At 34.5% G+C, this 12,800-nt stretch overlaps 6 protein-coding genes across 6 annotated transcripts, besides 1 other annotated feature; 3 read left to right on the top strand and 3 right to left on the bottom strand. All coding sequences in view use genetic code 12, as the record gives it.

Annotated features, from left to right (window-relative positions):
• Window positions 1-15: 15 nt before the first annotated feature.
• On the bottom strand, window positions 16-939 carry CD36_26980 (phosphoglycerate mutase, putative; the record flags this gene model as incomplete). The annotated part of the gene is made up of 1 exon (XM_002421736.1): window positions 16-939. The coding sequence occupies one exon, from the start codon at window positions 937-939 to the stop codon at window positions 16-18; it is 924 nt and encodes a 307-aa protein (XP_002421781.1).
• A 1,111-nt stretch (window positions 940-2,050) lies between these two features.
• Window positions 2,051-4,660, top strand: HDA1 (histone deacetylase, putative; the record flags this gene model as incomplete). The annotated part of the gene is made up of 1 exon (XM_002421735.1): window positions 2,051-4,660. The coding sequence occupies one exon, from the start codon at window positions 2,051-2,053 to the stop codon at window positions 4,658-4,660; it is 2,610 nt and encodes an 869-aa protein (XP_002421780.1).
• Window positions 4,661-4,872: 212 nt separating this feature from the next.
• Window positions 4,873-6,957, bottom strand: CD36_26950 (actin-regulating kinase, putative; the record flags this gene model as incomplete). The annotated part of the gene is made up of 1 exon (XM_002421734.1): window positions 4,873-6,957. The coding sequence occupies one exon, from the start codon at window positions 6,955-6,957 to the stop codon at window positions 4,873-4,875; it is 2,085 nt and encodes a 694-aa protein (XP_002421779.1).
• Window positions 6,958-7,352: 395 nt separating this feature from the next.
• On the top strand, window positions 7,353-8,867 carry CD36_26940 (conserved hypothetical protein; the record flags this gene model as incomplete). The annotated part of the gene is made up of 1 exon (XM_002421733.1): window positions 7,353-8,867. The coding sequence occupies one exon, from the start codon at window positions 7,353-7,355 to the stop codon at window positions 8,865-8,867; it is 1,515 nt and encodes a 504-aa protein (XP_002421778.1).
• Window positions 8,868-9,743: 876 nt separating this feature from the next.
• Window positions 9,744-10,019: a mobile genetic element.
• A 177-nt stretch (window positions 10,020-10,196) lies between these two features.
• CD36_26930 (DNA-dependent RNA polymerase subunit, putative) lies at window positions 10,197-11,096 on the top strand (the record flags this gene model as incomplete). The annotated part of the gene is made up of 1 exon (XM_002421732.1): window positions 10,197-11,096. The coding sequence occupies one exon, from the start codon at window positions 10,197-10,199 to the stop codon at window positions 11,094-11,096; it is 900 nt and encodes a 299-aa protein (XP_002421777.1).
• Window positions 11,097-11,236: 140 nt separating this feature from the next.
• CD36_26920 (magnesium transporter, mitochondrial precursor, putative) lies at window positions 11,237-12,643 on the bottom strand (the record flags this gene model as incomplete). The annotated part of the gene is made up of 1 exon (XM_002421731.1): window positions 11,237-12,643. One exon carries the CDS (start codon window positions 12,641-12,643, stop codon window positions 11,237-11,239), a length of 1,407 nt encoding a protein of 468 aa, XP_002421776.1.
• Window positions 12,644-12,800: the final 157 nt, after the last annotated feature.

Genomic DNA, 12,800 nt, shown 5'->3' with positions numbered 1-12,800 from the left:
TTAATTTGATGCCAATTAGCAAGTTCTCGTTCCTTTGATTACTACTGGTATCATTCCACCTGTTGGGATGGTAAACTTTCGATGGCCCAACACCGTGATGAATGCTCTAATAGTGCCCGCATGTGATGTTATACATAAGATATCCTCCTCATCAGAACTGAATATATCTTGTAAAACCCCATTAATTCTCAAGAATTGCTCGTGCAAGTGCTCTTTTCGTGGGAGATATTTATCGAACAATAAATCCTCCTCAGTGAATCCGTCTTCAAACACAAGATTGGGAAACCTCTCTTCTAAAGATGACTTGTTTGAGCATTTATGACACAAATGTAAACCAATAGTTTCACGTACGTTTTCAAGTACGATGGGCTTGGTGTTTGGCCAAGTAATATTGTGGGTTTTGATCAGCCTTTGCAAGGGGGAAACATAGAATCGTTTAGGGTAGGGTGCACCTTCAAGTAGTTGTTGTTTCCAGCACTGATGGTTTTCTGCTGCTTGTTTAAGCCCCAACTCAGTCAAATCAGCGTCAGGACCCCAAGTTAGTTCACCATCAGTCCCCAAAAATCTCCATTTACGCATCCATTCCTCTTTTGAATATTTTTGAGACGCCACATTACTTTTTGCTTGCCCATGTCGGGCCAAAAAGATCAATTTATAAGTTTCATTATCTGGAGAATCACGATTCAACAGTTGGAGATTAGTCACTATTGTTTCCCAATCATCTAACCTGCCGAGTTTTTGTTCAGTGTATCTAAACGCCATATCATCGGTTTGTTCGTCAGTTTGTTTAAAAAATCCTTTTACCGCTTCAAACTTCCAAATGTATTTATTGTTTGTCGAGTTTTGCTCTTTGATTAATAGATTTTGGTAGGCCTCGTCTTCCTCTAAATCGCCATGTGCATCGTGTTGGTCTCTTAGTGTTGGGATAAGCAATGACATTTTCGCCAGTTAAAGTTTTCCAAAACAAACCTAACCGCAAAGAAAAAAAAAATAAAACAATCTAATTACAAGAATTGGACTTGTGAATGGGTTTTATAGCGAAGAATATGTTATCAACAAAACGTTGTATGTATGTGAGTCATCTCATCTGTATTGGTGACGTATGTGCCAACCTTTCCAAAAAATTCTTAGTGTACACGCAAGTTTCTAAATTCGGAAAAATCTCGAATTTTAATTATCTGCACAATAAAGACATTTAGTGGAGCAAAAAATTAGGCAATTCAAAAGCCAACGAAGAGAGATTGGAGTCGATTGAGTAGTCAGAAAAAAAATAGGAACAAATCCTATTAGTATTAATTCTTCCTTTAATTGTAAACTTACAAAAATGTTTTGTAAACCCTGTTACTTCTTGCTTATCTAATTAATCAAATGTCATTTCTTCATGGTTCCTGAAGCCTCGGGAAAATCTGAATACATTTTGTAAGAAAAAATTTTTTTTTTTTCTCTTGTTCTTCTCTCCTTCTTCAAAAGGGTGTTTTATCTGTCTGTTTTGGTCCCATTTCAAATTTTAATGCCAGAAATTAAGTAAAAGCAAAGAAAACTGTTTAATAAAAGAGTTTGATAAAACATTGTCTGAGTAAAGTTCACATTGTAATTATAAACCAACAAATTTTATAAATATTCTTCCAAACAATAACATACAGATTTAGAAATCTCGGGTTTCACTCTTCTTGTCTGATAATTTAATTTCTCTTTTGTATTTTATACACAATAATTGTTTTTTCTTCTTCTTATTCTTCAATCTTTTTTGTTGATTCTTTCTTTTCTTTTTTTTTTTCTTTCTTTTTTTTTTTTCTCTGTTTCTGTTTCTGTTTCTGTTTTTGTTTTTGTTTTCATTAATCTCTTTCTTTCTTTCAATCAAAATTGAAAAAGAAGAGGAAAAACTCAAAAATAAACATATACCAAGAAGATACATTTGGACGATACACTTATCACTTTTACATTGTAACCAAATTAGTATCAAAGAAAATTACCGCTGTCAAAAATTCATTATCGAATAATCATATAGAAGCTACCATTTTCCCACTCATTATCATTTTGTTTTTCGAGAATGTCGACTGATAAAGAAGAACATCTAGATTCTAATCCGGAGAATCTAATTCCAGAAGAAGAACATGAAAGTCAAGGTTTCTCAACTGCAACTGAAGATTCTACTCAAGCCAGCTTTGAAGAAGTGAGCGAGGTAGATTATGAAACCAACCCTATTGAAATGGAAGAATTGAGTGAGGTAGATGATGAAACTAACCCTATTGAAATGGAAGAATTGAGTGAGGTAGATGATGAAACCAACCCTATTGAAATGGAAGAATTAAGTGAGGTAGATGATGAAACTAACCCTATTGAAATGGAAGAAGAAGTTACTACTACCACTGCTGGTACATATGATACTGTACACCCACAAGAACCATCTACCAAGAAAATAAAATTAGAGGAACCCGAAACTGAATCAGATTCTAATGGAATTATTGTGAATGAGCCACAGGTGGTTGTAGTTCCACCCAAAAAACCACAATTGTTTTATACTCCATTGAAAACAGGATTAGTTTATGACGTGAGAATGAGATATCATGCTAAGGTATTCACATCCTATAGCGAATATATTGATCCACATCCAGAAGACCCTCGTCGAATATACAGAATTTATAAAAAATTGGTAGAAGCCGGAATAGTTCTTGATCCTTCTTTAGCAGGAATTAATGAAATTGGACCATTTATGTTGAAAATTCCTATCCGAGAAGCAACAGCTGAAGAAATTTTGGAAGTTCATTCTGAAGATCATTTAAAATTTATTCAATCCACTGAAGATATGTCAAGAGATCAATTACTCAAGGAAACAGAAACGGGAGATTCCATTTATGTTAACAATGATTCGTATTTATCGGCGAAATTATCCTGTGGTGGTACTATTGAAGCCTGTAAAGCAGTTATTGAAGGGAGAGTGAAAAATTCTTTAGCTATAGTGAGACCACCAGGGCATCATGCTGAACCTAATACCCCAGCAGGATTTTGTTTATTCAGTAACGTTGCCGTGGCCGCCAAAAATATGTTGAAGACATATCCTGAATCAGTTCGAAAAATTGTTATTGTGGACTGGGATATCCATCATGGTAATGGAACTCAAAAGGCGTTTTATAACGATCCGAGAGTTTTATATATTTCTTTACACAGATTTGAGAATGGGAGATTTTACCCAGGCACCAAATATGGTGACTCAAATCAAGTTGGCGAAGGTCCTGGGGAAGGATTCACTATAAATATTCCTTGGAGATCTTATGGTATGCACGATGGTGACTATGTTTATGCATTTAACAAGATAATACAACCAGTAATATCGGAATTTGACCCCGATCTCATTATTGTCAGTTCTGGATTTGATGCTGCCGATGGAGATGTAATTGGTGCCTGTCATGTTACACCAGCTGGTTATGGGTATATGACCCACACATTAAAGGGAATTGCCAGAGGAAAATTGGCAGTCATTTTGGAGGGCGGTTATAATTTAGATTCAATTAGTAAAAGTGCGTTGGCAGTAGCTAAAGTATTAGTTGGTGAACCACCGGAAAATACAATCACTCTACGCCCACACTTGGAGACCATCGAAGTTGTTGACGAAGTGATGAAGATACAATCCAAATACTTTAAATGCTTAAGAGAAGGGTTTCCAAATAGCATATTTGAAGATGTTTATGATTTACCTGATATAGAAAAAGCAAACTACAAATTGGTGAATATTGCTGATCCAATCAGAAGTCATCAAGTGGAAAAGTTATTCAATGAAAAAGAATTTATCAACATCCCAATCATCAGTTCTGTACCTAATGGCGAAAAATCCCCATTCACTACTGACATACCGGACCAATTAGAAGATTTGGTAGTTGCAAGTCCTGATATTTATGACTGTACCACCATAATATTAACAATACACGACCCACCCGAAATATGGGCCAATATAAATCCAACAAACGGAGTCATTGAAACCAATTCAACCATGATTTTAGAACATCCTTTAGTGCAAATAATGGACAAAATACAAAAGGAAAAAGATTCTGATAATCAAGAAAAGTTTGGGTATTTGGACATCAATATCCCATCATTCCAACTTCCGATCCCAGGGACAACATCAGAATCGTCTACTTATAATCCAATCATTTTTGCTCAAGAAGTTTTGCTTTATATTTGGGATAACTATATAACGTATTTCCAACAATTGAAAAATCTTGTGTTGGTTGGATTTGGTGATAGTTATCAAGCAATTGTGAATTTATACGGCAAAAGACCATCAAATGAAGTAAAAGATTTAGTCAAGGGAACAGTGGCGTTTTTGAACCGAACCACATTGAAACCATTAATTCCGGTGATGGATGAATCAATGGTGGATTGGTATTATCAAAATTCCGTTATTTTCACCAGTAATTTTAATACATGCTGGACTGGTGGTGGTACTGGTAATGGAACCAATGGAAATGGTTCAAATGGGGGAGGCAACAAGCCAGCAGAATCAAATGGTCATGATGATTTTAGCAAACGTCCAAGAAAGAAATTTGGTAGAGTAATTAAAACAACATCAGATGGATTATGTGATGTCATACAAGAAAAATTCGACGAAGGAGTGGATTTCATATTAGATTCAATTGAAGATTACTCCTCTTCGGAAGATTGATTTTGAAAAAACAAAACAAAAATAAAATAAAATAAAATAATAAAAAGAGTAGAAGTAGATCCAAGAGTTGTAATGATGATTCATGTATAGTGTATATGTAAAAAGTTTTTTCTTTTAATTTTAATTTTAATTTGAAGCTTAATGTTTAAGAGATAAAAGCAACAAAGAACTTATATTCTGACAACGTACAGAGAGAAAATATAAACTATAAACTACACATAACTAGGAAATCTCTTTGAAAACTGTTTCTCTAAATCATCTAAGTCAGGCATTGAAATCTCACTAGCATCACTTAATCTTCTTTGATCTGTGATTTCTAATTTAGTTGGAGACTTCAAGTACACTGGTTTTTTAGGTTTTGGTGGAGGTGGTTTGGTCTTGACAGTGTCCTTGGGAGGAATATTTCTTACTTTGCTCAAAGGTTTAGAGTCTTTGACAGAATATTTCTTAGTCGTATTCTGGAGCAGCAGTTGCTGTGCTCTGTTTCTCTGTGATGATAGATTCACTGGTACAGCTGGTGGTGACAATTTCTTCTGAACAAGTTTGGAATGTGTTGGTTTGTTTATTTCATCAATGTCTTCTGACGCCTTGGTGTCGGTATACTTCCCGTATCCCTGTGCAGATTTCTGTATGTGTTGATGTTCATTTTGATTCAAAAGTTGTTGCATCCTATGTTGAATTGATAGTTTTTTAGGGGCAGAGGAGACAGGATTACTATCTTCCATATACTTGGTATTTTCTTCAAAATTCTTTTTATTGTGATTACTTCCTCCTGTGATGATACGCTTGAGACTTGCTCTGCGATTACTTTTAACTGAGCTACCTGTGTTATTGGCACTTATATTACCACCAGTACTTATCTTTCTCAATCCATTTTTGAAAGCTGCCTTGAAACTTCCACCAGTATCATTTCTTTGATGAAATTTTTCTTCCTCTCTGGATTTTAAAAACTCTAAAGTTCCATCTGGTTCATTAAATTCATAACTTTCCCCCTTGGCCAATTCTTCTTTCACATAATCTTGCACCGAAGGCGTTGATCTATTTCCTTGAGAATATATTCTTGAGGTATTGCCATCGTCAAAAAATGCACTCAAAGGTCTTGCTGGCACTGTCCTTGACTCTGCAGTTACCAGGGATAATTTATATCCTGATTTGTTTAAAAGTTTTGACTTATCAATATTTGCAAAGGGGTCGGTCTTAGGTTTAGAGGTGATTTTATTTTTCTCAACGTGTGACACTTGACCTTTTTTGGTGTCTTCCTCTGGAGCCACTGTTTGTTTAGCTCTCAGTTGTTCTATCACACTGTATGGGATCACGTTAGGAATGGTCTTCTCGCCTTTCATTGCCGCAATCTCACCCAACAATTGCACGGCGTTGGGTCTTCTTCTGGGATCACCTCGAAGACAAACTTTAATGGCATTTTTCAATCGTGGTGAGAACATCAGACCTGGTTGGTCATTAAAACGTAAGGTTTCCGAACAATTCAATATTGTATGTTCTAACTCCTGTAATGAGCTTTGATTGGGTCGTTCAAAAGGTGTCGTGTAATAGCATAATTTGTATAAAAATATCCCCAAGGCCCAAATATCCAGTTTGTCATCTATGGGGAACCCTTTACTCAAATCTATCATTTCTGGTGCACGATATTGTGGAGTTGTATGTTGCATTAAGTCATCCTTCATTAATTGTAGTTCTTGAGGATTTCTTGGTGGTGGTAAATAATTTACTGACGAACCAAAATCACACAACTTGAAAACCCCTTTCCCATCAATTAAAACATTTTCAATTTTAATGTCTCTATGAATCAAAGGTGGACGTAAGTGATGACACATGGCCACACCTATAGTCACTTGATACATTATATCTATAATCTCTTTTTCAGTCAATTTATTCACCAATCTAGTGTTCATAAAGTCTATCAAACCATTATTTTCACAATATTCCATCAATAGAAAAACTTCATACTGTTGTTGCTGGTTATGGCTATTATTGGTACCAGATGTATTGGAATCACCCAAACGAGAAGCATGAGAATCAATATAAGATACAATGTGTTTGTTACCTCTTAATCTTCTCATGGCATCTACTTCTTGTCTTAATAAACTCAACTGCCACTTGCTTGGTACCACTACTCTTTTCAAACAGGCAACGTTCGAACCTTGAAAAGGTGGATCAATTGTGCAAGTATATACATGAGCAAACCCACCTTCGGAGATATATTTGATAATGGAAACTTGATGTGATCCTACTGTTAATCGAGTACCTGATTTATATGCATTTGGTGGTGGCTGTGGCATAATTAACTAGTTTGATTTTGAAAAAAAAAAACTCCTTTCTTCTTTTGATACCAGGGAGGGGACAGGCTTGAGAGTGTGCAAACGTAAAACAAAAAAAAAAAAGCGGTACTGGTTTGAACATTGGTAGTTGGTTGTAATTTTTATTTTCCATTGAGAAAACGAACACGACCGTTAAGTTGTGGAAAAAAAAAAACTACAGAACCGCAATACACTTTTAGGCACTGAACAACAAAAAAAAAGGGACGACAGAATAAGAATAATTTATAGCTGCAAAAATGACTTCACTATGGGCTAAAATGTTACATAAAAATGCCTTAAGCCAGAAGTATTCTATTGTAGAGTATAGGAGTTAATTTTTTTTGGCCCATACTTATTCTTGACTTAGGGTTTGTTTTATGGCTTACGCCCTCACTAGAAACGATGATTTCAAGACTCAGCTGAAAAAAAAAAAATGCACTAAAAAAAAACCCAAATCCACTTTCTCTGCCCTCATCTCAAATTCACATCTCCTCTATATACCAATGAAGTTATATTTTGAAGCAGAAAAGTTTTTGAAACCAAACAAAGGAACTAATGGGAGTCTACAATCTCGTATATTCAACGATAAAAGATTAACCAATTCCCCTAAGCATATCTTTGCGTTAGTTTATTCTACATTAAAATACAAAGAATACATTGATGTGATTATAAAAAAATCAAAAATCCGACAAGATCTTCAATTTAAAAAAGCGAAAATAAGCAATGAATTATTATGTTTAATGATCCATGATTTGTTGTTTTCCTCGAAAGGTAGAATTCAGAGTGGGAAACATCCTCTTAAAGATGCATTTTTACTGAACAAGACAAGATTACAAGCTGAATTCATCAAATTGAAATTAAAATATAAAGTTAAATCTGTTGACCAATTACCCACGAAGGAGGCTGATGAAGATGAAACCCCAATACGGTGGTTCAGAATTAATACTATCAAAATTGATAAGGATAGATTTTACACCAAGCATCCATTCTTCCAGAAACTACAACCAGTAAGCTCAATTGATGAAATCACGGGAACAGGGATGATTTATTCTGATGATTATATTCCCAATTTATTTGGGGTTCATCCGAGAGAAAAAATCACATCAACTGAAGCTTACAGATTAGGGGAAATAATTATCCAGGATCGTGCATCTTGTTTCCCAAGTCACATTCTTAATTCAGATCCCAAGGATGTCCATACCCAAGTTATAGATGCTTGTGCAGCACCAGGTAACAAAACGACACATGCAGCAGCACATTTACCAAATTCAGATTCAGTCGTGTATGCATTTGAACGGGATCCAAAAAGAGTGAAGATTTTAAAGACCATGTGTGAAAAAGCCACAGGTAAGGCGAAAAAGAAACTTATTCAAGTTACTCACGCTGATTTCACAACCACAAAACCCGATGACTTTCCTGATGTTACTGGATTAGTTGTCGATCCATCGTGTAGTGGATCAGGTATTTTTGGAAGGGCATTAGAAGATTCACATAATGAAGAAGAAACCGAAAATGTCAACACCGAAAGGCTTAATAAATTAGCGGGATTTCAGTTTGCCATAATGAAACATGCGTTGCTGTTCCCTTCAGCCAAGAAAGTTGTTTATTCAACATGTTCAATTCATGCGCAAGAAAATGAGCGGGTGGTTGTCGATTTATTACTGGATCCAGAAGTAAATCGTCGTGGATGGAAGTTGGCTGACCGAGAAGTTGTATTACCGAAATGGGACAGAAGAGGGCTTGAAGAAGAATTTGTCAAGATGTCGAGGGATCCAGAGGAATGTACGAGATTAGCAGGTGGCTGTGTGCGAGCAAATCCTAAACAAGATGGTGGAATTGGGTTTTTTGCAGCATGTTTTGTAAGACCAGCTCAAGAAGACCACGAGAACTGATATAATAAGAGATATGCCACCAAGAGCATAACAACGGGAATCCTTTCTTTCAGCAAGCAAGTTTGACCGTGTTGCTTTGTTTGGACTACAGAAAGAACCGAAAACAATTGAGAAACCTAGTTTTAAGTTTCACGGAACGTAAGATATGGCTGCTGATTATTAATTGTTAAGGCACGTGACTTGAAGGAATAAAAGCTACATAACCTAAATTACAAATTTTAAAACGTAAACACAAAGTAAATTACACAGCTTTATTGAAAATCTAATAAATTATAACTTTTTCCAAATCAAGGTTTTGAGTTGAATATTCTACAGAGCCTAATTGAAAGAGTTTGGGACAAACAAGAGAAAGAATGTTCTAGCCTCGTGGTACAACATAGCCAAAATACATACCTTAACAATTCAAACGAACAAACAAACAATAATTACAGAATTAAAGTTTTATCAAGCGAGAACCTAGATTTTAGATTAGGATACCTATATGTGACTGAAATTTCGTTTCGATCTATCAAGATGACAGAAAATACAGTAGATCTAAACTTTACCGAATTAATACTAAAATTGAATATGTCTTGTTTTCTTTTGCTCACTTTTGTATAAGATGTAGAAATGCCTAGGGTTTATAAGAAATCATATATACTATCAATTGTGCCGTGAGAGAAGAATATTGTACCGATATTAACCTACGTAAAATCAAAAGGCAAGAAAAGTTACAAAACATCTACGAGGAAAAGACTAATATCCGTTTCCGGAAACCAAAACTAATACAAAGCAAGACAGAAAACTAAAACCATAAAGTGGAATTATCCACTACCGATAACACAAACTTATATTCCAAAACGATGGGCAGAATTATCTAAATTTCAGTGTGTATGTTGTTTGTTTTACACTTTTATTCTTTAATTATGTTTTCGAAGAATTTCCTAGGAACTTAAGAACTTGTAGGAGAATGCTAATAAGAAGTTATATTTCTTAATTGAAAGTTATAATCGTAAGAAAATATTGTATAAAAGATCAGATGATAAAGAAAAGATATAAAAAGTCCTATTAAAAAAGTATTGTAAAATAAAAGTATATAAAAATCAAGTAAAATAGAATATTTGCACACAAATTAGAAGTAGTGCAAATTTGACAGAAAAGTAAAATAAAACAGCCTGTACACAAAATCTCCATAAATCATCGGTTTGGTTGTAAAAAAAAAAAAATAGAGAACCTCATCACCAGAAGTTTGAAAAAAAAAAAAAAAAAAACTGAATTACAAGTCGCAAGCAATTCGTTTTATCGTTGTTTGGTTCAATTGAATAGTAAGGAAATCCAAATTCATTTGATATGTCAGTGGAAGTTAGAAAAAGACCAGTAGATAACTTTAGTCTGGCGTCCAAAAGAAGAGCAACTGTGCAATCCACTAATCCTAAAGATGGCAATGGCTTATCTGAATGTTTTAAAACAGTTTCTACATCGTTATATGTATCATTGGCACCAGTACATTTACAAGACCCAATAAATGGTATTAAACAACAGCATTTGGATCCTTTAATAATGACGTATTTTGTCAAGGCTAAAGGGATTGTGGTGGCATATTCAAATATCAAATTTTTGGAAAATAACTATAACAATGAAGATTCAGCTTATAGTCTTGCCAAAATAGAAGGAAGTTCACCTTTTACATTTTTGTGGATTTCAGTGGACTTTTTATGCTGGTGTCCAGAAGTTGGTGATGTTTTGGAAGGTGATATATATATGCAAACCCCATCCCATATTGGTCTTTTGATATGCGATACATTTAATGCCAGTATAAAGAAATACAATATTCCTAACACTTGGGCTTTTGTTCCTAACCAAATTGATGAAGTGTCTAGCGATGACAAGAAAACTTTTGGTCATTGGGTGGATGAATCTGAAACGAAAGTTGAAGGAAAATTACAGTTCACTATTAAGGCCATTCATACTACTGGTAGAATTGTTTCCGTTGAAGGTACATTGATTACTCCTGGTGAAGAAAGAAATGCTCAACCAGTTTATAAAGAAAGACTGGAAACAAAATCTACTGGTAAGCACATGAAATTTGCTGATGATGAAGTGATTACCACCGCAGAAATTGCTGAGCCAGAAGAAAATGACGAATTACCAGCTTATATCAAGGATTCAGATGATGAGGACTCGGGAAGTGACGATAACAAAGTTGTAAACAAATCCGATTTGGATGAAGATAAAATTGAATCGGACTAGATTAATAGATAGAAAATATAAATGTAGATTAAACAAAACAAAAAAAAAAAAGGTGGAAAATCGTTTTTCTTGAATTTGTATTCGGCACTCTATATATATTAATTGAACACTATTTACAAGTGAATAATAGAAAATATTTCCTATTTTATGGCTTTATCGTCATTAATCATTCTCCACATCGCGTCCTTTTCTCTATTTGTGGGCATATCAAATTTCTTGCTAGATTTTGAATACTTCCCACCTGAGCCATAAAACAACCGATAGAGAAAAGATCCTCTTTTCCATCTATCTACATGTGAGCCAACAGGAATATGACGAGATAAACTATTGCCTGCCTTACTCGTGTTACTTGTACCCATCATTGTTAATTTTTGCACTTTATGCAACTTTCTAAAATTTAACCAAGTTATTGCTAATCCTTGCAATAACGATACCACTAATACCAATCCAAATCCCCAATTTGTTTCCTCGATATAATTCTTAAGATTCATTCCATAAAATGCAGGCACTAATGTAGCCACAGTGAATCCCAAAGTATAAACTGTTATTTTTAGTTCAAACAACATTAACGAGTTTCTATTTGCGTCTAGTATAATATTCACAATTTCTTCTGTTGCTTTGATATCACTTAATAGACTACCAGCTTGTTGGACATATTCATCACATTGGTTGTAATAACTTTCCAAGATCAGTTCTATTTCTTCATAATTTTCTTCTTCAGGTTCGAATCTTTTGAGGTCAGTCAAATACATTCCTGCTAAATCCTCGTCATTTTCTAATAATTCCTCCAATACATCACGAATTAAGATGGCTCGTTGGTGAAAGCTCAGTAATTTTTTCAGACGAATCAATAATTCTTGTAATTTTGTTCTATCAACTTCATCTTCCAATTCTGCCAAAATGATCCCACATTGCTGTCGATGTAACTTAATTTCAGCTTCTAAATAACTAGTAACACTAACCAATATCGATTCTAATGCTCTAAATTCATAACAAACATTGTTACCTGGAGATTTTAATTTCAATTCCAAATCATACATGAAAATTCCCAACTTTGTTGCTACTTCGCTCTTGGATGTATCAAACACCATAACATTGTCTTTTTTTATAATTGCTTTAATATGCAAAAGATTGACTAATATCGCACTTGAAGGCCGAATCATAATTACTGGAACAACATCAATAGATGAAGTATCTATTTTTCTCAAATCTCTAGGAAATAAATGGTTTTCTTTAAGGAATTGCATTTTGGGGTATTTTCTGGACACGGCTGTAATATTTCCTAGTCGGTCAAAACTTGTGCATGAAACGTACAAGTCATTTGGTGTTATTGGCTTAAGCTTGTTCAAAATCTCGGATTCAGTACTACTTGAAGATGAACCCAAATTGTGAAGAATCGAGTTTTTCAAAGGTTTTTTGCTGTATTGATATCGGACATTATTTGATTTATAACGACAACCTATTAGTGAGGATTTCGGTAGTTGTGACAAGGAGAAAAACACACTATTTGACTGTATAGGAACTAATAGTCGATGAATATGGTACATTTGTCCTCTATGAATCTATCGTCAATATAGTTTTGAGTCAAAGAAAACTACTTGATATTTCTTTCATTTCTAAGGAATTTTTTTTTTTTTTTCTTGGGTGCATTGCCATTGATAAGATGCTTGAGCAAAACAAATTGTCTGTAGTGTAACACCAAAT

The sequence above is a fragment of the Candida dubliniensis genome, chromosome R (genome assembly GCF_000026945.1).
Source record: "Candida dubliniensis CD36 chromosome R, complete sequence".
NCBI lineage: Eukaryota > Fungi > Ascomycota > Pichiomycetes > Serinales > Debaryomycetaceae > Candida > Candida dubliniensis.
The sequence above is the reverse complement of the archived record's forward strand: the minus strand, read 5'-3'. Positions and strand labels throughout refer to the sequence as shown.